The sequence below is a fragment of the Nerophis lumbriciformis genome, linkage group LG14, assembly GCF_033978685.3.
Source record: "Nerophis lumbriciformis linkage group LG14, RoL_Nlum_v2.1, whole genome shotgun sequence".
Lineage (NCBI taxonomy): Eukaryota > Metazoa > Chordata > Actinopteri > Syngnathiformes > Syngnathidae > Nerophis > Nerophis lumbriciformis.
Window position 1 is genome coordinate 42,683,151 of NC_084561.2, and position 23,453 is coordinate 42,706,603.

Genomic DNA, 23,453 nt, shown 5'->3' on the forward strand with positions numbered 1-23,453 from the left:
GGCCATGGTAGCAGGCCGCAGCTCTCAGGCACTGCCCATCCTTCCATCACCCCTATGGGATTTGCAAACCATATATACATATTACGACGTACATCTCGAGGCGTCGAGGGCGTTAGATTGGTACATTCAACTTAATAGGATAGGATAGGTCAGGATAGGATAGGATAGGTCTTTATTGTCATTGCACAAGTACAACGAAACGTTGTTTTCAGCACAAACCCGTTCAAGATGAGACAAACAAACAGTGTACAGTGTTACAGAACAGGAATGCTGATGGGTCGCCACAAGGCGCCCCGTAAAAGATGGGAAAAAGGTAAACGCTGGGGAAGAATGAGTAAAAAAATACAATCTAGACTAGGCTCCTAAAGGGGCCCAGTCTGGAGTGGGAAAAAACCTCCATAGCAAAGCACATCTACATATTACAACGTACATCTCGAGATATCTAGCAACAGAGGGGAGGGAGTGCGGGGCCATGGTAGCAGGCCGCAGCTCTCAGGCACTGCCCATCCTTCCATCACCCCTATGGGATTTGCAAAGCACATATACATATTACGACGTACATCTCGAGGCGTCGACGGCGTTAGATTGGGGGTGGGGTATGTCAAAGACTACTTTGTGGCTACGGCAACACCGCATGGACAAACTGAAACGAATGAGTAACTAATAACTTAAAAGTTGCCCCTTGTTTTAATTTGCAGTGCCCTGTGCTCCTTCTGGCCTTGCGGTGGATTATAAATGTGAGAATAACGCTGCCGTTCTTACGTGGACCCCCGCCGAGGGAGCTACGGCGTATCATGCCTGCGCCAAATCTACGTCTGGAGAGGTTCTCTCCTGTGACAGCGCCAACGCCTCCTGCGCTATCGAGGGCCTGCGATGTGGGGACACGTACAACTTCTCAGTCGAGGCCTCGGACGGCTACTGCAACAGTTCCTACGGTGCGCCTGTGGAGAACGGAGCAGGTAAACAAATAGATATGCAGTCGTCAATGGAAATGCGCAAAGACTATTTCTGAATTCTTTGTCCTTCGTTCCTAAGCTCCATGCGCTCCCACGGCTCTGGATGTTGGGATGCAGAGAGTTGAGCAGAACCACTGGCTCATGTCCTGGTGGGAAACGGTCGACTGTCCCGATGTCGAGTACTTGGTGGAAATATCAGGTCGAATCCAAGACAACCCACAGGCCCTGATGAGTGTCTCTTCTTATTGGCGATCCGTACCCTACTTTGAGACCAGGATGCCTTGCAGCACACCGTATAATCTCACGGTACGCTCCAGAAACTCAGCGGGAGCCAGTGAGCCATCTGTCGCCTTCATGGGAGTCACAGGTAAAGACCGTTGTTGGTCTCGGGTGAATGGCACAACAATGGGCTTTAGGATCCGGTCACTTATCTCTGTGCATTCAAAATGCCTTCAATAAAATGCACTTGCGTTCTTTGTCCATAACATGCGCCTGCCCATACCATAACCCCACACCCGCCATGGGCCACTCCTTTCACAACGTCGGCATCAGCACATCTCCCACACAGTTCATCCGTGAAGAGAACACCTCCCCAATGTGCCTGACGCCATCGAATGTGAGCATTTGCCCACTCAAGTCGGTTTCAACGACGAACTGCAGTCAGGTCGAGACCCCCGATGAGGACGCCGATCATGCAGATGACCTTCCCTGAGACAGGTTTTCGCAGTTTGTGCAGAAATGATTTGGTTATGCAAACCAATTGTTGCAGCAACTGTCCGATCATGGAGGTGCACCTGCTGAATGTGGAGGTCCTGGGCTGGTGTGGTTACACGTGGTCTGCGGTTGTAAGGCCAAATTCTCTGAAATGCCTTTGGAGACTCTGCAGCATCACGTGGACATCGGGGGCGGTACCACTGGATTGGCAGACCGGGGTGGTGGTTCCTCTCTTTAAGAAGGGGAACCGGAGGGTGTGTTCTAACTATCGTGGGATCACACTCCTCAGCCTTCCCGGTAAGGTCTATTCAGGTGTACTGGAGAGGAGGCTACGCCGGATAGTCGAACCTCGGATTCAGGAGGAACAGTGTGGTTTTCGTCCTGGTCGTGGAACTGTGGACCAGCTCTATACTCTCGGCAGGGTCCTTGAGGGTGCATGGGAGTTTGCCCAAACTGTCTACATGTGTTTTGTGGACTTGGAGAAGGCATTCGACCGTGTCCCTCGGGAAGTCCTGTGGGGAGTGCTCAGAGAGTATGGGGTATCGGACTGTCTGATTGTGGCAGTCCGCTCCCTGTATGATCAGTGCCAGAGCTTGGTCCGCATTGCCGGTAGTAAGTCGGACACATTTCCAGTGAGGGTTGGACTCCGCCAAGGCTGCCCTTTGTCACCCATTCTGTTCATAACTTTTTTGGACAGAATTTCTAGGCGCAGTCAAGGCGTTGAGGGGCTCTGGTTTGGTGACTGCAGGATTAGGTCTCTGCTTTTTGCAGATGATGTGGTCCTGATGGCTTCATCTGGCCAGGATCTTCAGCTCTCACTGGATCGGTTTGCAGCTGAGTGTGAAGCGACTGGGATGAGAATCAGCACCTCCAAATCCGAGTCCATGGTTCTCGCCCGGAAAAGGGTGGAGTGCCATCTCCGGGTTGGGGAGGAGATCTTGCCCCAAGTGGAGGAGTTCAAGTACCTCGGAGTCTTGTTCACGAGTGAGGGAAGAGTGGATGGTGAGATCGACAGGCGGATCGGTGCGGCGTCTTCAGTAATGCGGACGCTGTATCGATCCGTTGTGGTGAAGAAGGAGCTGAGCCGGAAGGCAAAGCTCTCAATTTACCGGTCGATCTACGTTCCCATCCTCATCTATGGTCATGAGCTTTGGGTTATGACCGAAAGGACAAGATCACGGGTACAAGCGGCCGAAATGAGTTTCCTCCGCCGGGTGGCGGGTCTCTCGCTTAGAGATAGGGTGAGAAGCTCTGCCATCCGGGGGGAGCTCAAAGTAAAGCCGCTGCTCCTCCACATGGAGAGCAGCCAGATGAGGTGGTTCGGGCATCTGGTCAGGATGCCACCCGAACGCCTCCCTAGGGAGGTGTTTAGGGCACGTCCGACCGGTAGGAAGCCGCGGGGAAGACCCAGGACACGTTGGGAAGACTATGTCTCCCGGCTGGCCTGGGAACGCCTCGGGGTCCCACAGGAAGAGCTGGACGAAGTGGCTGGGGAGAGGGAAGTCTGGGCTTCCCTGCTTAGGCTGCTGCCCCCGCGACCCGACCTCGGATAAGCGGAAGAAGATGGATGGATGGATGGCCTTTGGAGACGGCTTATGGTCGAGAAATGAACATTCAATTCACGGGCAACAACTTGTGACATCTGTGGCATTGAGTTGTGTGATAAAACTGCACATTTCAGAGTGGCCTTTTATCGTGGGCAGCCTAAGGCACACCTGTGCAAAAATCATGCTGTTTAATCAGCATCTTTATATTCCACGCCTGCGAGGTGGGATGGGGTTATCTTGGCATCTTGTGGTTAGCGTGTCCGCCCTGAGATGGGTAGGTCGTGAGTTCAGACCCCGGCCGAGTCATACCAAAGACTATAAAAAAAAAATGGGACCCATTACCTCCCTTCTTGGCACTCAGCATCAAGGGTTGGGATTGGGGGTTAAATCACCAAAATGATTCCCGGGCGCGGCCACCGCTGCTGCTCACTGCTCCCCTCACCTCCCAGGGGGTGGAACAAGTTGATGGGTCAAATTGTTAGAATAATTATGTATAAGTCATCACACAACTCTTATGCTTAAAGGCCGTTGCTATAGTTATTATCAATTGTGGTCAAGTTGTACTGTTCTGTCTGTGCAAAGGCACACAACCTGTTATCTTCCACTGCAAGTTGTCTCGCAGCAGCAGTTTCTGTCTTCCAGCCCGCTACGGACTTCAATTACCTCAACGAAGATACAAACCCCGTTTCCATTTGAGTTGGGAAATTGTGTTAGATGTAAATATAAACGGAATACAATGATTTGCAAATCCTTTTCAACCCATATTCAGTTGAATATGCTACAAAGACAACATATTTGATGTTCAAACTCATAAACATTTTTTTTTTTTTGCAAATAATCATTAACTTTAGAATTTGATGCCAGCAACACGTGACAAAGAAGTTGGGAAAGGTGGCAATAAATACTGATAAAGTTGAGGAATGCTCATCAAACACTTATTTGGAACATCCCACAGGTGTGCAGGCAAATTGGGAACAGGTGGGTGCCATGATTGGGTATAAAAGTAGATTCCATGAAATGCTCAGTCATTCACAAACAAGGATGGGGCGAGGGTCACCACTTTGTCAAGAAATGCGTGAGCAAATTGTTGAACGGTTTAAGAAAAACCTTTCTCAACCAGCTATTGCAAGGAATTTATGGATTTCACCATCTACGGTCCATAATATCATCAAAGGGTTCAGAGAATCTGGAGAAATCACTGCACGGAAGCAGCTACGCCCGTGACCTTCGATCCCTCAGGCTGTACTGCATCAACAAGCGACATCAGTGTGTAAAGGATATCACCACATGGGCTCAGGAACACTTCAGAAACCAAATGTCAGTAACTACAGTTGGTCGCTACATCTGTAAGTGCAAGTTAAAACTCTCCTATGCAAGGCGAAAACCGTTTATCAACAACACCCAGAATCGTTGTCGGCTTCGCTGGGCCTGAGCTCATCTAAGATGGACTGATACAAAGTGGAAAAGTGTTCTGTGGTCTGACGAGTCCACATTTCAAATTGTTTTTGGAAACTGTGGACGTCGTGTCCTCCGGACCAAAGAGGAAAAGAACCATCCGGATTGTTATAGGCGCAACGTTCAAAAGCCAGCATGTGTGATGGTATGGGGGTGTATTAGTGCCCAAGACATGGGTAACTTACACATCTGTGAAGGCACCATTAATGCTGAAAGGTACATACAGGTTTTGGAACAACATATGCTGCCATCCAAGTAACGTTACCATGGACGCCCCTGCTTATTTCAGCAAGACAATGCCAAGCCACGTGTTACATCAACGTGGCTTCATAGTAAAAGAGTGCGGGTACTAGACTGGCCTGCCTGTAGTCCAGACCTGTCTCCCATTGAAAATGTGTGGCGCATTATGAAGCCTAAAATAGCACAACGGAGACCCCCGGACTGTTGAACAACTTAAGCTGTACATCAAGCAAGAATGGGAAAGAATTCCACCTGAGAAGCTTCAAAAATGTGTCTCCTCAGTTCCCAAATGTCACGACTTGATCTTGGGAGTTTGCTTTTCCAGGATGCAACGGACAGTTGGCACGGGCGAGACGGGAATGAAGGTACATGATTTATTGAAACACTAGAACTACAAAAAAGGATCAAACCAAAGCGCGCACAGTGGCGGAAACTATGAACAATTAAACAAAACATAAACTGTGGCTTGATAAACAAAAACTTACTTGGCATGGAACCGGCATGAAAAAAGAGCAGCAAGGATCATAAGGGTGTGCAGAAGCATATATGGGGTGAGGTCGTCAGCAAGACAAACTGAAAAACACTGAACTTAAATACTACAGCCATGATTAACGAAAACAGGTGCGTGACGTGACAGGTGAAAACTAATGGGTTGCTATGGTGACAATCAAGAGTGCACAATGAGTCCAAACGTGGAACAGGTGAAACTAATGGGTAATCATGCAAACAAGACAAGGGAGTGAAAAGCCAGAAACTAAACTAAACATGACTTAAAACAAAACATGATTACACAGACATGACACCAAACATTTACTGAGTGTTGTTAAAAGGAAAGGCCATGTAACACAGTGGTGAACATGCCCTTTCCCAACTACTTTGGCACGTGTTGCAGCCATGAAATTCTAAGTTTATTATTATTTGCAAAAAAAATGTAGTGCATTCAATTGAATATGGGTTGAAAAGGATTTGCAAATCATTGTATTCCGTTTATATTTACATCTAACACAATTTCCCAACGCATATGGAAACGGGGTTTGTAAGACGACAACACGCAGACAAAGCAGAGCCAGGGCAAAATCTCGAGCTCAAGCACTTTTGCATTCTGAGTAATCACGTATTGTGATACTGGGGCTGCTTGTATGATATGTGTGACCACTCCCTTTAGAGGCAGCCTCAGTGATGTTAACGAGAGAACTCCTGAATAAATAGAAGAGCGCGTGGGACTGCCCCTCGGAGTGTGGTGGGAGACTTTAACTGAGTGTGCAGCCCCATACGTTTCTCCCCATGAGCAAAATTGAACTCTGTCTCTGCTTGATTCCTTGCTTCTTGTCTTGTTTAATAAATAGTTCGGTGTTTGAACCTGACACATGCAGAGGATAATTTCACCGCACCTAGTGTGCGTGTGACAATCATTGGTACTTTAACGTTTTCACAGACTTGTGAACGATATTTGAGAGGAATAGGTCTATTGCGCACACATTAATTGGAAATGAAAAATGGGAGCAAAAGCAAAAGTGTTGCGTTGATATTATTGTTCAGTATTACATAACGTGTTGTTACAGGGTCCTGTGTTATCACTATTAATAGTCCGCATTTTTCCCTGCACTTTTGGGTGCATGAAAAGTGCTTGCAAAAAATGTTTTGTAAATATCTGACTTTTTACAGCATGTGTTGTGTCTTTCCAGTCCCGTGTGCTCCAAACAATGTTCAATACAGCGGGAGCACTCAGTCTGCTACACTCTCCTGGGACGCGTCAGTGCTCGCCACAGGTTACAGCGTCTACGAGGTCTCGGGGGAAGGCCGCGTTGAGCTTTGTAGCACCGTTGGCCTCTCTTGCCAGCTGGCCAACTTCAGTCCCGATTACATGGAGGTGATTGCCAGCAATGCTGCCGGAGAGAGCATCCCGAGTGGAAACGTTACGGGTGAGTCACTGCTTCTGTTTCACTGTTATTTCATTTAATCCTCTTCCATTCAGACTCAAATCAATGACTAGTCATGTACTGCTGCTGACCCATCCATCCATCCATCCATCCATCCATCCATCTATCCATCTATCAATTCACTTCCGCTTATCCGAGGTCGGGTCGCAGCCTAAGCAGGGAACCCCAGACTTCCCTCTCCCCAGCCACTTCGTCCAGATCTTCCCGGGGGATCCCGAGGCGTTCCCAGACCAGCCAGGAGACATAGTCTACCCAACGTGTCCTGGGTCTTCCCCGTGGCCTCCTACCGGTCGGACGTGCCCTAAACACCTCCCTAGGGAGGCGTTCGGGTGGCATCCTGACCCATACTTGCCAACCTTGAGACCTCCGATTTCGGGAGGTGGGGGGAGGGGGTGGGGTGGGACGGGGGCGGGGTGGGACGGGGGCGGGGCTGAGGGCGTGGTTGGGGGCGAGGCTAAAAGGGGAAGAGTATATTTACAGCTAGAATTCACCAAGTCAAGTATTTCATATATATATAGATATATCATATATATATATATATATATATATATATATATATATATATATACACTAGAGATGCGCGGTTTGCGGGTACAACCGCGGAGTCCACGGATTATCCGCGGATCGGGCGGATGAAATAAAAAAAAATTAGATTTTATCCGCGGGTCGGGTCGGGTCGGGCGGTTAAAATTAAAAAAAATTTGATTTTAAATAGATTCAGGCGGGTGGCAGTTAAACCAATTTGGAAATATATATACATAGTTAAATGTTGTTACCCACATACGAAAAACGAGCAGGCACCTGCAGCATATGCCACAACAGAAGAAAAAAAAAAAAAGAGATGGACACTTTTACGGAGCGGAGAAAGGACGCCTCGCCGGGGTCCGGGACCGAGGCCCCTTCCCCCGAGAGGGCCCCACCGGGAGCCGTAGCTGAGGCGATCCGCGAGAAGGGCCCGACGCACATCCAGGGTCACCACCGCGCCCACCGCACCGACACCCCGCCTCGTCCGCCTTCGCCGCGGCCGGCGTCACGCGCAGCAGGTAAGCAGCTTACCTGCCCGCCACCCCCGTGGCCGGGGGCTCGTAACAGGGGTCACTCCGCGCTCCGCCCGCGCAGCTTACCTGCCCGCCACCCCTGTTGCCGGGGGCGCGTAACAGGGGTCACTCCGCGCGCAGTGCGCTCACGAAAGGGGTGGGGCTCACCCTGGTTGATATAGACAGCAGGACGGTGGCCATGGAAGTCGGAACCCGCTAAGGAGTGTGTAACAACCCACCTGCCGAATCAACTAGCCCTGAAAATGGATGGCGCTGGAGCGTCGGGCCCATACCCGGCCGTCGCCGGCAGCGAGACGCGCTTGGAGGTGCGCTCAGCGCGGCTCCCATATGATTGCGCACTGGTGTGCGTCTGGGTCGTGACAGCGTGGCACGCGAATGTCTGTGCTGCATTGGATCAGTCTCCTTTCTTTAACAGGCAAAAGCTTTATAACCTCACTAATGCCTTGCATCGTCTATATTAGATATATAACAACGGGCGGGTGCGGGCGGGTGCGGTTCTGATCAAATGTTAGGTCGGGTGGATGGCGGATGGTTGACGACTTTCTGATGTGGTTGCGGATTAAATAATTGCCTATCCGCGCATCTCTTATATATACATATATATATATTTATTTTATTATATGTATATATATATATATATATATATATATATATATATATATATATATATATATATATATATATATATATATATATATATATATACGTATATATATATATTTTATTATATATATATATATATATACGTATATATATCTATTTTATTATATATATATATATATATATATATATATATAAATATATATATATATATATATATATATATATATATAAAATAAATACTTGAATTTCAGTGTTCATTTATTTACACATATACACACACATAACACTCATCTACTCATTGTTGAGTTAAGGGTTGAATTGTCCATCCTTGTTCTATTCTCTGTCACTATTTTCCTAACCATGCTGAACACCCTCTCTGATGATGTATTGCTGTGTGGCACGCACAAAAGTGCTTTCATCAAATGCACTAGATGGCAGTATTGTCCTGTTTAAGAGTGTCACAACATTGCTGTTTACGGCAGACCAACTGCTTTACGGTAGACAAAAAACGTGACTGCTGTTGTTGTGTGTTGTTGCCGCGCTGAGAGGACGTTAATGAAACTGCCTAACAATAAACCCATGAGGACCTGAGTCCACCTGAATTCCGGGAGATTTTCGGGAGAAAATTTGTCCCGGGAGGTTTTCGGGAGAGGCGCTGAATTTCGGGAGTCTCCTGGAAAATCCGGGAGGGTTGGCAAGTATGTCCTGACCAGATGCCCGAACCACCCCACTGCTTTCAAATAACCTAATTTGCTAAATTATAACTTTGAACAATTTAAAAAATGATAATAATCAGACCCTCAAATATGTTGTCATGTTCCGATCAGGACAATTCAACCTAACCCCACAAAGTATGCGCAGCCTTGAAATTTTGCCCGATCCCCCTAACTTCCCTGGCTACTAATAGTCATTTTTGAGAATAGATTTAATTTTTTCAACCGTCAAATCAACACCTATTAGTATTTATATCTCAATGAAACAAAGTGCAATGTGTGGGAGCATAATTGGAAGCCTACAATGGACAAACACTTTTCAATCCCAATAATAAAGGCCAATAATCACAAAAAGCAAGCAAATCCTGCAGGTACTGAATAATAGATAATATGCACAATAATAATAAATGTCTTTGTTTATTTACCAATGGAAATCATAGTTTCCTAGATGACTAATAAGTGTTCTTGCCATCCTCAGGTCCAGTAGAATCTCGCAGGAAAAGAGATTTGCGGGCTTCTCAGGTCCATTCCACCTTTGACAAAGGTAAATATTATTAACACCATGTACAGTCGTGGTCAAAAGTTTACATACACTTGTAAAGAACATCATATCATGGCTGTCTTGAGTTTCCAATCATTTCTACAACTCTTATTTTTTTGTGATGTAGTGATTGGAGCACATACTTGTTGGTCACAAAAAACATTCATGAAGTTTGCTTCTTTTATGAATTTATTATGGCTCTACTGAAAATGTGCTGGGTCAAAAGTATACATACAGCAATGTCAATATTTGCTTACATGTCCCTTGGCAAGTTTACCTGCAATAAGGCGCTTTTGGTAGCAATTGTTGCGTTTTGGACCAGTTGTTCCTCCCAGGGAATTCAAGTTACAAGTCGCTCCCAAGCTTTTTACGACACTTAAAGCTGAGTAGAAAAACCACCAGAGACAGAATAGGTATTCTGTAATATATTTGCAAAGCTTTGCATATACAGGTAAAAGCCAGTAAATTAGAATATTTTGAAAAACTTGATTTATTTCAGTAATTGCATTCAAAAAGTGTAACTTGTACATTATATTTATTCATTGCACACAGACTGATGCAGTCAAATGTTTATTTCATTTAATTTTGATGATTTGAAGTGGCAACAAATGAAAATCCAAAATTCCGTGTGTCACAAAATTAGAATATTACTTAAGGCTAATACAAAAAAGGGATTTTTAGAAATGTTGGCCAACTGAAAAGTATGAAAATGAAAAATATGAGCATGTACAATACTCAATACTTGGTTGGAGCTCCTTTTGCCTCAATTACTGCGTTAATGCGGCTTGGCATGGAGTCGATGAGTTTCTGGCACTGCTCAGGTGTTATGAGAGCCCAGGTTGCTCTGATAGTGGCCTTCAACTCTTCTGCGTTTTTGGGTCTGGCATTCTGCATCTTCCTTTTCACAATACCCCACAGATTTTCTATGGGGCTAAGGTCAGGGGAGTTGGCGGGCCAATTTAGAACAGAAATACCATAGTCCGTAAACCTGGCACGGGTAGATTTTGCGCTGTGTGCAGGCGCCAAGTCCTGTTGGAACTTGAAATCTCCATCTCCATAGAGCAGGTCAGCAGCAGGAAGCATGAAGTGCTCTAAAACTTGCTGGTAGACGGCTGCGTTGACCCTGGATCTCAGGAAACAGAGTGGACCGACACCAGCAGATGACATGGCACCCCAAACCATCACCCAACCATGCAAATGTTGCATTTCCTTTGGAAATCGAGGTCCCAGAGTCTGGAGGAAGACAGGAGAGGCACAGGATCCACGTTGCCTGAAGTCTAGTGTAAAGTTTCCACCATCAGTGATGGTTTGGGGTGCCATGTCATCAGCTGGTGTCGGTCCACTCTGTTTCCTGAGATCCAGGGTCAACGCAGCCGTCTACCAGCAAGTTTTAGAGCACTTCATGCTTCCTGCTGCTGACCTGCTCTATGGAGATGGAGATTTCAAGTTCCAACAGGACTTGGCGCCTGCACACAGCGCAAAATCTACCCGTGCCTGGTTTACGGACCATGGTATTTCTGTTCTAAATTGGCCCGCCAACTCCCCTGACCTTAGCCCCATAGAAAATCTGTGGGGTATTGTGAAAAGGAAGATGCAGAATGCCAGACCCCAAAACGCAGAAGAGTTGAAGGCCACTATCAGAGCAACCTGGGCTCTCATAACACCTGAGCAGTGCCAGAAACTCATCGACTCCATGCCACGCCGCATTAACGCAGTAATTGAGGCAAAAGGAGCTCCAACCAAGTATTGAGTATTGTACATGCTCATATTTTTCATTTTAATACTTTTCAGTTGGCCAACATTTCTAAAAATCCCTTTTTTGTATTAGCCTTAAGTAATATTCTAATTTTGTGACACACGGAATTTTGGATTTTCATTTGTTGCCACTTCAAATCCTCAAAATTAAATGAAATAAACATTTGAATGCATCAGTCTGTGTGCAATGAATACATATAATGTACAAGTTACACCTTTTGAATGCAATTACTGAAATAAATCAAGTTTTTCAAAATATTCTAATTTACTGGCTTTTACCTGTATACATTGAGACCAGTCCAGCATAGAACATTCAATCACTTCGCTAAGATGGGTCTGCCCCCCTTGACCAAACCCCCTCTCCTCTTAAGTCTCTCTTCCTCCCCCCCTGGCAGTCATGTCTCGCTAGCCAAAACACATGCTTATTATCTCTCTCTCTAACATTCCTCACTTCAAGGTTAAGCACCCAGTCTTGCAGACAACCAAAAGACCACATTTGGAAGAAAAACACTAGCTGTTTTGTAATATGAAAATGAAATGAAAAGAAGTAACACTTAAATTCGGATATATGTAAATATCTGCCTCCGACAATTCCCCCTTCAGATCTTCTAAAAAGATCTTCATCACTAGTACAACACTTCTAAAATACGCCCCTCTCTGAGCAAGCTAGTAAAAAATTAAAAGCATAGTTACATGGGAGATAAACGGATGGAATCTATGTCAATGTCGTCACTGTCAGGGAACTTACTTACTTACTTAGTCCTCTTGCACTTCAGGGCGCGTAGAGCCGACCATAGCAACCAGGTCTCTCCATCTGGGTCTATTGTGGGCAAGGTGTTGAGCTTGTGCCATAGTCACATTGCAGGCCTTAAGGTCCTGGGCTAATACATCCAGCCAGCGAGTCCTGGGGGCGCCTCTAGGGCGTCTCCAGCCAGCTCGCTGTGGGTTGAAGTCCAGGATTTTGCGCGTGGGGTGTTCCCCCGGCAGGCGGATGACATGGCCATACCAGCGCACTCGCCGCATTGCTGCGAGGCGAGAGGCTGGGAGCTGTTGGGTTAGCTCTCTTAGGGTCTTGTTGGTGACATGCTGGCTCCACGTGATGCCTTCTATCCTCCTGAGGGCTCTGGAATCAAAGCCATCTCGCCTGGCCGCCAGGATGTTATTCAGCGGCCATGTTTCCGAGCCGTACAGAAGGACAGAGATGACAGAGGAATTGTAGACCCTCAACTTGGTGTCCCGAGATATGTGCCGGTGTCGCCACAACGGTCTCCACAGGGACTGCATGACGGAGGCTGCAAGGGCGCGACGGCGGTCCACCTCTCGTTTGAGGTCGCCGGTGTTGGTGACTGTCGAGCCGAGGTATCTGACGGTAGGGACAAAGTGGACAGGGGTATCCTCAAATAAGAAGGGTGGTGGGTCTGGTCCATCGCCGATATGCATGAGTTCGGTTTTGGACCAGCTGATTTTCAGGCCTGTCAGGGAAGGAAACTAGCATTTCTCGAAAGTCACCACTTTGCTTGACCCCCTTCAGTGACATAGCAAACCCAGAAATAGGGTGGGGTTGTCCTTCTACAGCTCTAACAATGATGCGGGTGCATAAAGACCTAGCACAAGGGGCGATAAAGCAACCGCATGAGGCTATGATGGCCAAGAAAACTCCAACGGAGATCAGGGCAGACTTAATTAGGTCAGACCACCTTCCAAAGGTGCTTTGGAGCCAATCTTTGAAGGGGTCAGAGACACCGGAAACTTCAGTAAGTTCCTTAGACAGTATGCACTAACTCCAACGTCCAATACCAGGCAGTCCGCAGTAGACTAGAACACCCGTCCTTGGACAGCATGCACCAACTCCCACGTCTACTACCAGGCAGTGCGCTGTAGACTAGGACACCCGTCCTAGTCTACAGCGCACTGCCTGGTAGTAGACGTGCCATCCACAAGCTTCTGCTTGAATTTTTGACCACAAAATTGGTGCAGTTCAGCTAAATGTGTTGGTTTTCTTACATGGACTTGTTTCTTCAGCATTGTCCACACGTTCAAGTCAGGACTTTGGGAAGGCCATTCTAAAACCTTGATTCTAGCCTGATTTAGCCATTTCTTTACCATTTTTGACATGTGTTTGGGGTCATTATCCTGTTGGAACACCCAACTGCGCCCAAGACCCAACCTCCGGGCTGATGATTTTAGCTTGTCCTGAAGAATTTGGAGGTAATCCTCCTTTTTCATTGTCCCATCTACTCTCTGTAAAGCACCAGTTCCATTGGCAGCAAAACAGGCCCAGAGCATAATACTACCACCAAAATTAAAAGCATAGTTACATGGGAGATAAACAGATGGAATCTATGTCAATGTCGTCACTGTCAGGGAAGGAAACTAGCATTTCTCGAAAGTCACCACTTTGCTTGACCCCCTTCAGTGACATAGCAAACCCAGAAATAGGGTGGGGTTGTCCTTATACAGCTCTAACAATGATGCGGGTGCATAAAGACCTAGCACAAGGGGCGATAAAGCAACCGCATGAGGCTATGATGGCCAAGAAAACTCCAACGGAGATCAGGGCAGACTTAATTAGGTCAGATCACCTTCCAAAGGTGCTTTGGAGCCAATCTTTGAAGGGGTCAGAGACACCGGAAACTTCAGTAAGTTCCTTAGACAGTATGCACTAACTCCAACGTCCAGTACCAGGCAGTCCGCAGTAGACTAGAACACCCGTCCTTGGACAGCATGCACCAACTCCCACGTCTACTACCAGGCAGTGCGCTGTAGACTAGGACGGGTGTCCTAGTCTACAGCGCACTGCCTGGTAGAAGACGTGCCATCCACAAGCTTCTGCTTGAATTTTTGACCACAAAATTGGTGCAGTTCAGCTAAATGTGTTGGTTTTCTGACATGGACTTGTTTCTTCAGCATTGTCCACACGTTCAAGTCAGGCCATTCTAAAACCTTCATTCTAGCCTGATTTAGCCATTCCTTTACCACTTTTGACGTGTGTTTGGGGTAAGGCTGAAACGACGCGTCGACATAGTCGACGTCATCGGTTACGTAAATACGTCGACGCCGTTTTTGTGCGTCGGCGCGTCGCGTATTTACGTCACACTACTGTCATGGCGGAGCGCAAAGCAGACGATGCGAGCGAGGGGAAAAAAGCACGTCAAAAGTGTGGGAGTATTTCAATAAACGGCCTAATAATGTTGTTGTATGCACACTGTGTCGAGCGGAAATGGCCTATCATAGCAGCACAACGGCTATGAACGAACATTTGAAAAGAAAACCCCCGACAGCGTTCTTGCCATCACCATCAACAAGTCAATTGTCCGCGTGCGTATACGTTGTCATTATTACACAAAAACATGAATGTGTCATTTGTATCTGCGTTGTAAATTCATAAACTAAAGCACCGTTTCGCTCTGAGAGGCGCGTTTGGCGTGCCTGTTCAGTGTTTACAAAGACGCGCTCCTCTTTAACGCTGTGGAGAGGCGGCGGCGGCGAGCGAGCGGCGAGGCGGGGCGCGCCGGGAGCGACGCCGCAATCGTGCCCAGGTGCGCGATCCGCGCAGTTGGAAGAGAAAAGACTTTGTGTAAAATTAAAAGATTGTAAACCTGGCAAAGCCGTCTGGCGTTCAGTCTGTCGGTCCTGAAAGAACCCCACGGCACAAGACGTGTCACAAACGCTAACGTTAATTAGTTGTGCAAATACCTTTTACAACATTAACAGTTACATATACTATGTACAAACCAACAATTAACTTTCACTTTAATCATACTATCATTGTTGTGTTATTAAGCAAAATAAGCAATACTTTTACTTTTGTTGAAATGTTTACACTGTACACTTTTTTGTATTGGATGTTTAGCTTTATTTTTGCACATTTTAGCAAATAAGCAATACTTTTACTTTTGTCGAAATGTTTACACTTGTTACAGAATATTTCCGTTTTGCACTTTTTTGTATTGGATGTTTATCTTTATTTTTGCACATTTTAAAGCAAAATAAGCAATACTTTTACTTTTGAAATGCTTATACTATTGCAGAATATTAAGATTTGCACTGGATGTTTACTTTTATATTTGCACATTAAAAAGCAAATAAGCTACATTTAATTTTGCTAAATGTTAAAAGTTTTAAATGTTTACATTGTTACAGAATATTTTGTCATGTTGTTGTCAATGTTGACTGAGTGGCCATACTTTTTTTTTTGTAAATAAAAGCCATGCCTTTTGAAAAAACTGGCCTACATTTATTTTTTCTTCTTCATTTTAAATTTAAAAAAAAATCGGTAAAAGGAAAAATAATCTATAGATTAATCGAAAAAATAATCTATAGATTAACCGATTAATCGAAAAAATAATCTAGAGATTAATCGATAGAAAAATAATCGTTAGCTGCAGCCCTAGTTTGGGGTCATTGTCCTGTTGGAACACCCAACTGTGCCCAAGACCCAACCTCCGGGTTGATGATTTTAGCTTGTCCTGAAGAATTTGGAGGTAATCCTCCTTTTTCATTGTCCCATTTACTCTCTGTAAAGCACCAGTTCCATTGGCAGCAAACCAGGCCCAGAGCATAATACTACCACCACCATGCTTGACGGTAGGTATAGTGTTCCTGGGATTAAAGGCCTCACCTTTTCTCCTCCAAACATATTGCTGGGTATTGTGGCCAAACAGCTCAGTTTTTGTTTCATCTGACATCACATGGACAAAGATAAGACCTTCTGGAGGAAAGTTCTGTGGTCAGATGAAACAAAAATGGAGCTGTTTGGCCACAAAAAAATAAGAGTTGTAGAAATTATTGCGTATGCAAACTTTTGACCACGACTGTATGTGTGAAATTATAAAATGGCTGTAAAACCCTCTCCCATCTTTATTTATCACAGATCTGGAAGTACCAAAGCTGCTTAATGTCACGGTGAAAGGAGCATGGCTGCATGTAAGGTGGGCAAGGGTCAACAATGCGAGCGAGTACACGCTGGTCATTGTGGAGGAACAGAGACAGCAGGCGGACGATTACCAACCCAGAGTAAGAATTGTGGAAGGAGACTTTCACACTGAGAGCGCCCTCAAGCCTTGGACCACCTACTGTGTCAGACTGGCGGCCAGAAGCCCCATGGGCCAAAGCGACTACTGCAGGCCTAAGTGCAAAACTACTGGTGACTCCAAGTGAAGCACAGTCACTTAACAGGACTCTGGACTGCACAGACCGTCCATCATGTTAGATAGTGTTTGCACTTAATTTATCATCAACCCTCTAAGGAACAAAAAATGCACATTAATATTTAAATTTCATTTTTTTTCTTAGCTAATATAAAATATGGCGACCCTAACTTGTAGTGTATTTATCATAAACCGTATTATATTTGTTGACAAAAGTGAGAATTTATCAAGTTGATAGTACACAGTACATGACTTTGCAGCATAGCTATATTTTCTGATTAACTTTGATCATTTTTTTAAACAATCCCAGAATATCTTTGAAATATTAAAATTGCCTGGTAAGAAATTGTGTCAGTAAATCTTCATGTAGTATAAAAGAGGAACTGCACTTATTTTTTTTATTTTAAAAATGATTAAAAACACTTGGAAGATGCGGCTATTGGGAGTCATGGTTGTAGCCTTCAGAGTCCTGTAAAATAACTTCAAAACCATCCATCAACGTTTTATATACACACTGCCAGAATCATACTTGCCAACCTTGAGACCTCCGATTTCGGGAGGTGGGGGGGGCGTGGTCGGGGGGGGACAGAGGCGTGGTTAAGGGCGGGGTCGTGGTTAAGAATGGAGGAGTATATTGACAGCTAGAATTCACCAAGTCAAGTATTTCATACATATATATATACATACATATACGTATACATACATATATATATATATATATATATATATATATATATATATATATATATATATACATATACATATATATATATATATATATACATATACATATACATATATATATATACACATATATATATGTATATATATATATACATATATATATATATATATATATATATATATATATATATATATATATATATATATATCTACATCCTTAAAATATGCAAACAAAACTGTGTTTAGATAATTGATACTTCAAACTTGCATAAATAAATCTTAAGGAATATGTCAGAACTTGGTCTTTGGAGTTTGCTTTTCCAGGATGCAACGGAAAGTTGGCACGGGCGAGACGGGAATTAAGGTACATGGCGGGTTTTAATATATCAATTTAATATATTAAAAAAAAGGGATAAATGAAAGCGCGCACAGTGGCGGAAACTATTAACAATTAAACAAAACATAAACTGTGGCTTGATAAACAAAAACTTACTTGGCATGGAACCGGCATGAAAAAAGAGCAGCAAGGATCATAAGGGTGTGCAGAAGCATATATGGGGCGCGAGGTCGTCAGGCCGAACAACAGAAAATGAATGAACTTAAATACTATGGACATGATTAGTGAAAGCAGGTGCGTGACTCAAAACGTGAAGCAGGTGCGTGACGTGACAGGTGAAAACTAATGGTTGCTATGGTGACCAGACAAGGGAGTGAAAAGACAGAAACTAAACAAAACATGACTTAAAACAAAACATGATAATACAGACATGACAGAATATAACATAACTTGGCTTCTGAGAGCTTCAAAATGTAATGAATAAAATGCTAAAGTTGTTGATAAACAAGCAATTATTTTAATAATTAAATATGGTCATTTTAAATGAATTATTATGATCATTTAAAATTAATGATTTCAAATATGTTTATTTTAATGTATAATTCTATGGCTGGATGTAATAAGGAGTCAGAAAAAATACAAATAAAAAAACAATTAATTTTTATGTTTTTAGCAAAATATAGTAAAAATGTATTTTTATTTCTATTTTTTTAAATTAATAAATATATTTATTTTTAGGTAAGATAAACATAACAATATAATTTATCTCTAGTCTGGATGATTTAGTTCTTGTCACCCTGTTGTCCTCCCATCATAAAGAAAAGGCTGTCCTCACTCAGGTCCGCATGGAGCTGGAGGGGGCGTGGCCTCCAGCTCCGGCTGAAAATCGGGAGATTTTCGGGAGAATATTTCTCCCGGGAGGTTTTTGGGAGAGGCGCTGAATTTCGGGAGTCTCCCGGAAAATTCGGGAGGGTTGGCAAGTATGGCCAGAATCCTGTCAAGAAATATCTGCGGGGTTCGTATTTGGCTGGAGTATTCCGTCAGGAAGTGTTTGTGACGAACCGCGAGATGCAGAGATGGCAGGCTTGATGCAGGAAAAGGTGGTTTTAATGTTCAAAAAATGCAGGTAAAACACAAACCAGGCGACAGGATACAGCAAACAGGAACAGGAATTAGCTAACATGTTACAAGAGACGAGGAACCAGGGAGAACTGGAGACAGCAAACAGTCCAAAGCATAAAATACTCTAGCCCTGACTGGAGGGCGAGGCAGGTATCAATAGTAGCCTGATTGGCAATTGCCACCAGGTGTGCCAGACTGCCAATCTGGTACAGGTGAGGCAAACAAGCGCTCAGGGAGACGTGCAGGAAAAGGAACCAAAATAAGAGCGCTGACAGGAAATAAAACACAAACACAGAGGACAAAAACCAAAACATAACCAAACTGTCAGTGACAAGCCTGACTGTAGCCACCCTTCCGATAACGGATACCAGACGTTCTTGAAAGAAAAAAAAAGTCCAAAGTCACGGGAGGGCGGAAGGAGGACAAGGCGGTGGGCCGCTAGGCCAAGTGTCCCTGCAACCAGCGGGGAAGAGTCAGGTGGCGACGGCGAGTTCAACGCAGCCGCAAGTGGCGTGGCGGTCGCCCAAGGAACGGACACATTCGTGGCCGACGAGAGGGCCGCATGCCGGCGCCTGATGGCCGCCCGTGAGTCAGGCCAGCTGGAGGTCGCAGAGGCGACGATGCTGGAGACGCTGGCGAAGCCGTGGGACGGGCCTCCGGAGTCGATGAAGCTGGCGTCGCAGTGGGATGGCGAGCCAGAGACGAGGAAGCTTGGCTTGCCAGAGACGAGGAAGCTTGGCAGACAGGTGGTGCCTCCTGAGCCAGACACAGGTGGTGCCTCCCGAGCCAGACACAGGTGGTACCTCCCGAGGCAGACACAGGTGGTGCCTCCAGAGGCAGACACAGGCGGTGCCTCCAGAGGCAGACACAGGCGGTGCCTCCCGAGGCAGACACAGGCGGTGCCTCCCGAGGCAGACACAGGAGGTCCCTCCAGAGGCACTCACAGGTGGTGCCTCCAGAGGCAGACACAGGCGGTGCCTCCAGAGGCACTCACAGGTGGTGCCTCCTGAGGCAGACACAGGTGGTGCCTCCACGGCTACACACAAAGTGTATTGAGCGTGTGCGTGCCAGGGGTCGCGTGCTTGTTGCCATCGCGGAAAAGGCAGGCCATGAGACAGCAAGTACCTCTGCCTCAAGGTAGGGGGCGATATATTGTCAACTTGCAGTTCAACGCCTCTGCAGTACTCTGACTCGCCACATGGGGAGGAGTGGGGGCGGAAGCCAGCCTTTTTTTTTTTTAAACCGTATTCATAACAATCATGGCATTTTTACTAGAGTAAGCCAGCGTTTGTGGGTGTTTTTTGTCAGATGCAAAAATATTGTTTTAATGCTTGGAATGCAATGAATGTGTCTGCCAATATGGAGGATTATATACTGTATCCAAGATGAAATACTTATCCAAACTGGACTTTAAGACAAACACAGAAAGGTAAGATACACTCACAATACTTGGATTTATTTTTTTAAAAGCAAATGGGACCAAAAAGTATTTAATAACAACTTTATCAAATACTTTTTGGACCCATTTATCATATAATATCATTATGATGACATTTTTATGAAAACGTATAACTCCATTCTTTTTCCTGCTACTCTAATGTGCAACCTAAATCAACAATGATTACAGCTGCTTATATGAATTAAAGTTTTTTTTTTAAAAAAGAAGGAAAAAAACCTCCAAAAAGTATCAATGCTTTTTTTATTTTTATTTTTTATTTTATAAACCTTTATTTATAGATTGCAACATTTACAAACAATTGCGAAATAATGATAATCACAATTACAAAAACAGTACAAAACATTGCCAGGGGGTTGTAAACTCAATAAAGTAAATAAATAGAATACCAAATATATATAAATATATATATATATATATATATATATATATATATATATATATATATATATATATATATATATACATATATATATATATATATATATATATATATATATATATATATATATATATATATACATATATATATATATATATATATATATATATATATATATATATATATATATATATATATATATATATATATATATATATATATATATATATATAACAAAGTGCAAAGCCATAGGCTTACACAAGTTCAGTAAATAATTTATATTTGGAGCACAGCATCATCGTTTTAAGCTTTTTGGTTGTGGAGGTAGAGATAGTGTTTTAACCTAGAGTTCTAATTCTTTTTTTAAAGGCACAAAAAAACAGGTCGGGTATTGAGAAACTTACATTTATGAATATAAAACTTAGCCCAGTGTTTTTCAACCACTAGTGTACCGTGAGATATTGTTTGATGTGCTGTGGGAAATTATGTAACTTCACCTAATTGGGTTAAAAATATTGTTTGCAAACCAGCAATTATTGTGTGTGCTGTCTAGAGCTCGGCAGAGTAACCGTGTAATACTCTTCCATATCAGTAGGTGGCAGCAGGTAGCTAATTGCTTTGTAGATGTCGGAAACAGCGGAAGGCAGGGTGCAGGTAAAAAAGTGTCTAATGCTTAAACCAAAAATAAACAAAAGGTGATTGCCCCTAAGAAAAGGCATTGAAGCTTAGGGAAGGCTACGCAGAACAAAACTAAAACTGAACTGGCTACAAAGTAAACAAAAACAGAATGCTGGACGACAGCAAAGACTTACTGTGGAGCAGAGACGGCGTCCGCAAAGTACATCCGAACATGACATGACAATCAACAATGTCCCCACAAAGAAGGATAAAAACAACTGATATATTCTTGATTGCTAAAACAAAGTAGATGCGGGAAATATCACTCAAAGGAAGACATGAAACTGCTACAGGAAACAGCGGGAGAAAGCGTGCAGGTAAAAAGGTGTCTAATGCTTAAACCAAAAATAAACAAAAAGGCATTGAAGCTTACGGAGGGCTAAGCAGAACCAAACTAAAACTGAACTGGCTGAGAAGTAAACAAAAACAGAATGCTGGACGACAGCAAAGACTTACAGCGTGTGGAGCAGACGGCGTCCACAAAGTACATCCATACATGACAACGCCAAAATACTAAAAACTAAAACACTACACACAGGAAAACACCAAAAAAACTAAAAAATAAGTCACAGTGTGATGTGACAGGTGGTGACAGTACACCAGACCTGGGCATTCTGCGGCCCTTTGTGCGTCCCTGTCCGGCCCGCGTGAGGCCAATCCTAATTTACAAAATAAATTTTAAAAAGTATCTATGTCGAGTGTGCAATACAACGGTGCTGCTTTTGTTTTATACTACTTCCGTGTGGACGTATGCGCGTGAGTGAATTGAACAGCGCAAACACAAATGACAAAATAAAGTTTAAAAAACATCTATGTCATGCGCGCAATACTATTGGGCTGCTTTTATTTTGAAAAGTGTTATTTATGGGCGTAGGCCCGGGTGTAACCTGTGAGTGAAGGTGCACAGCGACAAGTGATGAGACGCTAAAAAGAGAAAAGTTGATGACGAATGGCGTGTTTCCAACAAGACATGGACTGCCAAGTATTTCTTTACAGAAATTAAAGGTGTGCTTACTTTGTGGTACACAGCTTGCTGTGTTTAAAGAATATCATTTGAATCGCCACTACACGACGAAGCACGAGGAAAAATACCGGAATTTGTCTGATGAAGCGCGCGCAAGGGAGGCTGATGCGTTGATGGTGAAACTGCAAACCCAACAAGGACTTTTTGCCACATTTCACACCCCCAGAGATGCAGCCGTCAGGACAAGTTTCGTCATTTCTCACAAAATCGACAGAAAAAGTAAGGCGTTTTTTGACGGAGAGTTTATTAAGGAGTGCTTATTGGCAGGCCCCGGCCCTAACCAATCTGGCGCCCTAGGCAAGATTTTAGGTGGCGCCCCCCCACATCGGCAGTGAAGTGTATATACTCACAAGAAACCGAATAGCTTTGTCTTTGACCTTTTTTTTTTTTACTTACAACTATACCTAATATATAAAGGGGTGGAAAAGTGACTATTACCTGCAGGGCAAACATTAGCTAACCAGAAGGCAATAACAATGTAAATAAAAACACCTGCTTAAAAGATCTAATACAAATGTCCCTGAGGAATGTAAGGTGGGAGCAGAGGTGGGTAGTAACGCGCTACATTTACTCCGTTACATCTACTTGAGTAACTTTTGGGATAAATTGTACTTCTAAGAGTAGTTTTAATGCAACATACTTTTACTTTTACTTGAGTATATTTATAGAGAAGAAACGCTACTTTTACTCCGCTACTTTTATCTACATTCAGCTCGCTACTAATTTTTATCGATCTGTTAATGCACGCTTTGTTTGTTTTGGTCTGTCAGACAGACCTTCATAGTGCCTGCGTTTCAACAAATACAGTCACTGGTGACGTTCACTCCGTTCCACCAATCAGATGCAGTCACTGGTGACGTTGGACCAATCAAACAGAGCCAGGGGTCACATGACCTGACTTAAACAAGTTGAAAAACTTATTGGGGTGTTACCATTTAGTGGTCAATTGTACGGAATATATACTGTACTGTGCAATCTACTAATAAAAGTTCCAATCAATCAATCAAAAGTGTGAAGGAAAATAGACCATTTTTTTATTTCAACCGTACATCCCGTCAAAAGCCTAAAGACTGACTGCACAGTTCCTGTCTTCACAAT

General features: G+C 44.1%; 1 protein-coding gene across 1 annotated transcript in view; it reads left to right on the top strand.

Annotated features, from left to right (window-relative positions):
* Window positions 1-16,882, top strand: part of LOC133616849 (fibronectin-like) — a 121,975-nt gene extending 105,093 nt beyond the window's left edge. The window contains exons 23-27 of the mRNA XM_072914744.1: window positions 699-959; window positions 1,036-1,323; window positions 6,598-6,834; window positions 9,705-9,770; window positions 16,396-16,882. Of these exons, the coding sequence (XP_072770845.1) occupies window positions 699-959; window positions 1,036-1,323; window positions 6,598-6,834; window positions 9,705-9,770; window positions 16,396-16,682 (1,139 nt within the window). The 3' untranslated portion in view covers window positions 16,683-16,882. The remainder of the gene's footprint in view (window positions 1-698; window positions 960-1,035; window positions 1,324-6,597; window positions 6,835-9,704; window positions 9,771-16,395) is intronic.
* Window positions 16,883-23,453: the final 6,571 nt, after the last annotated feature.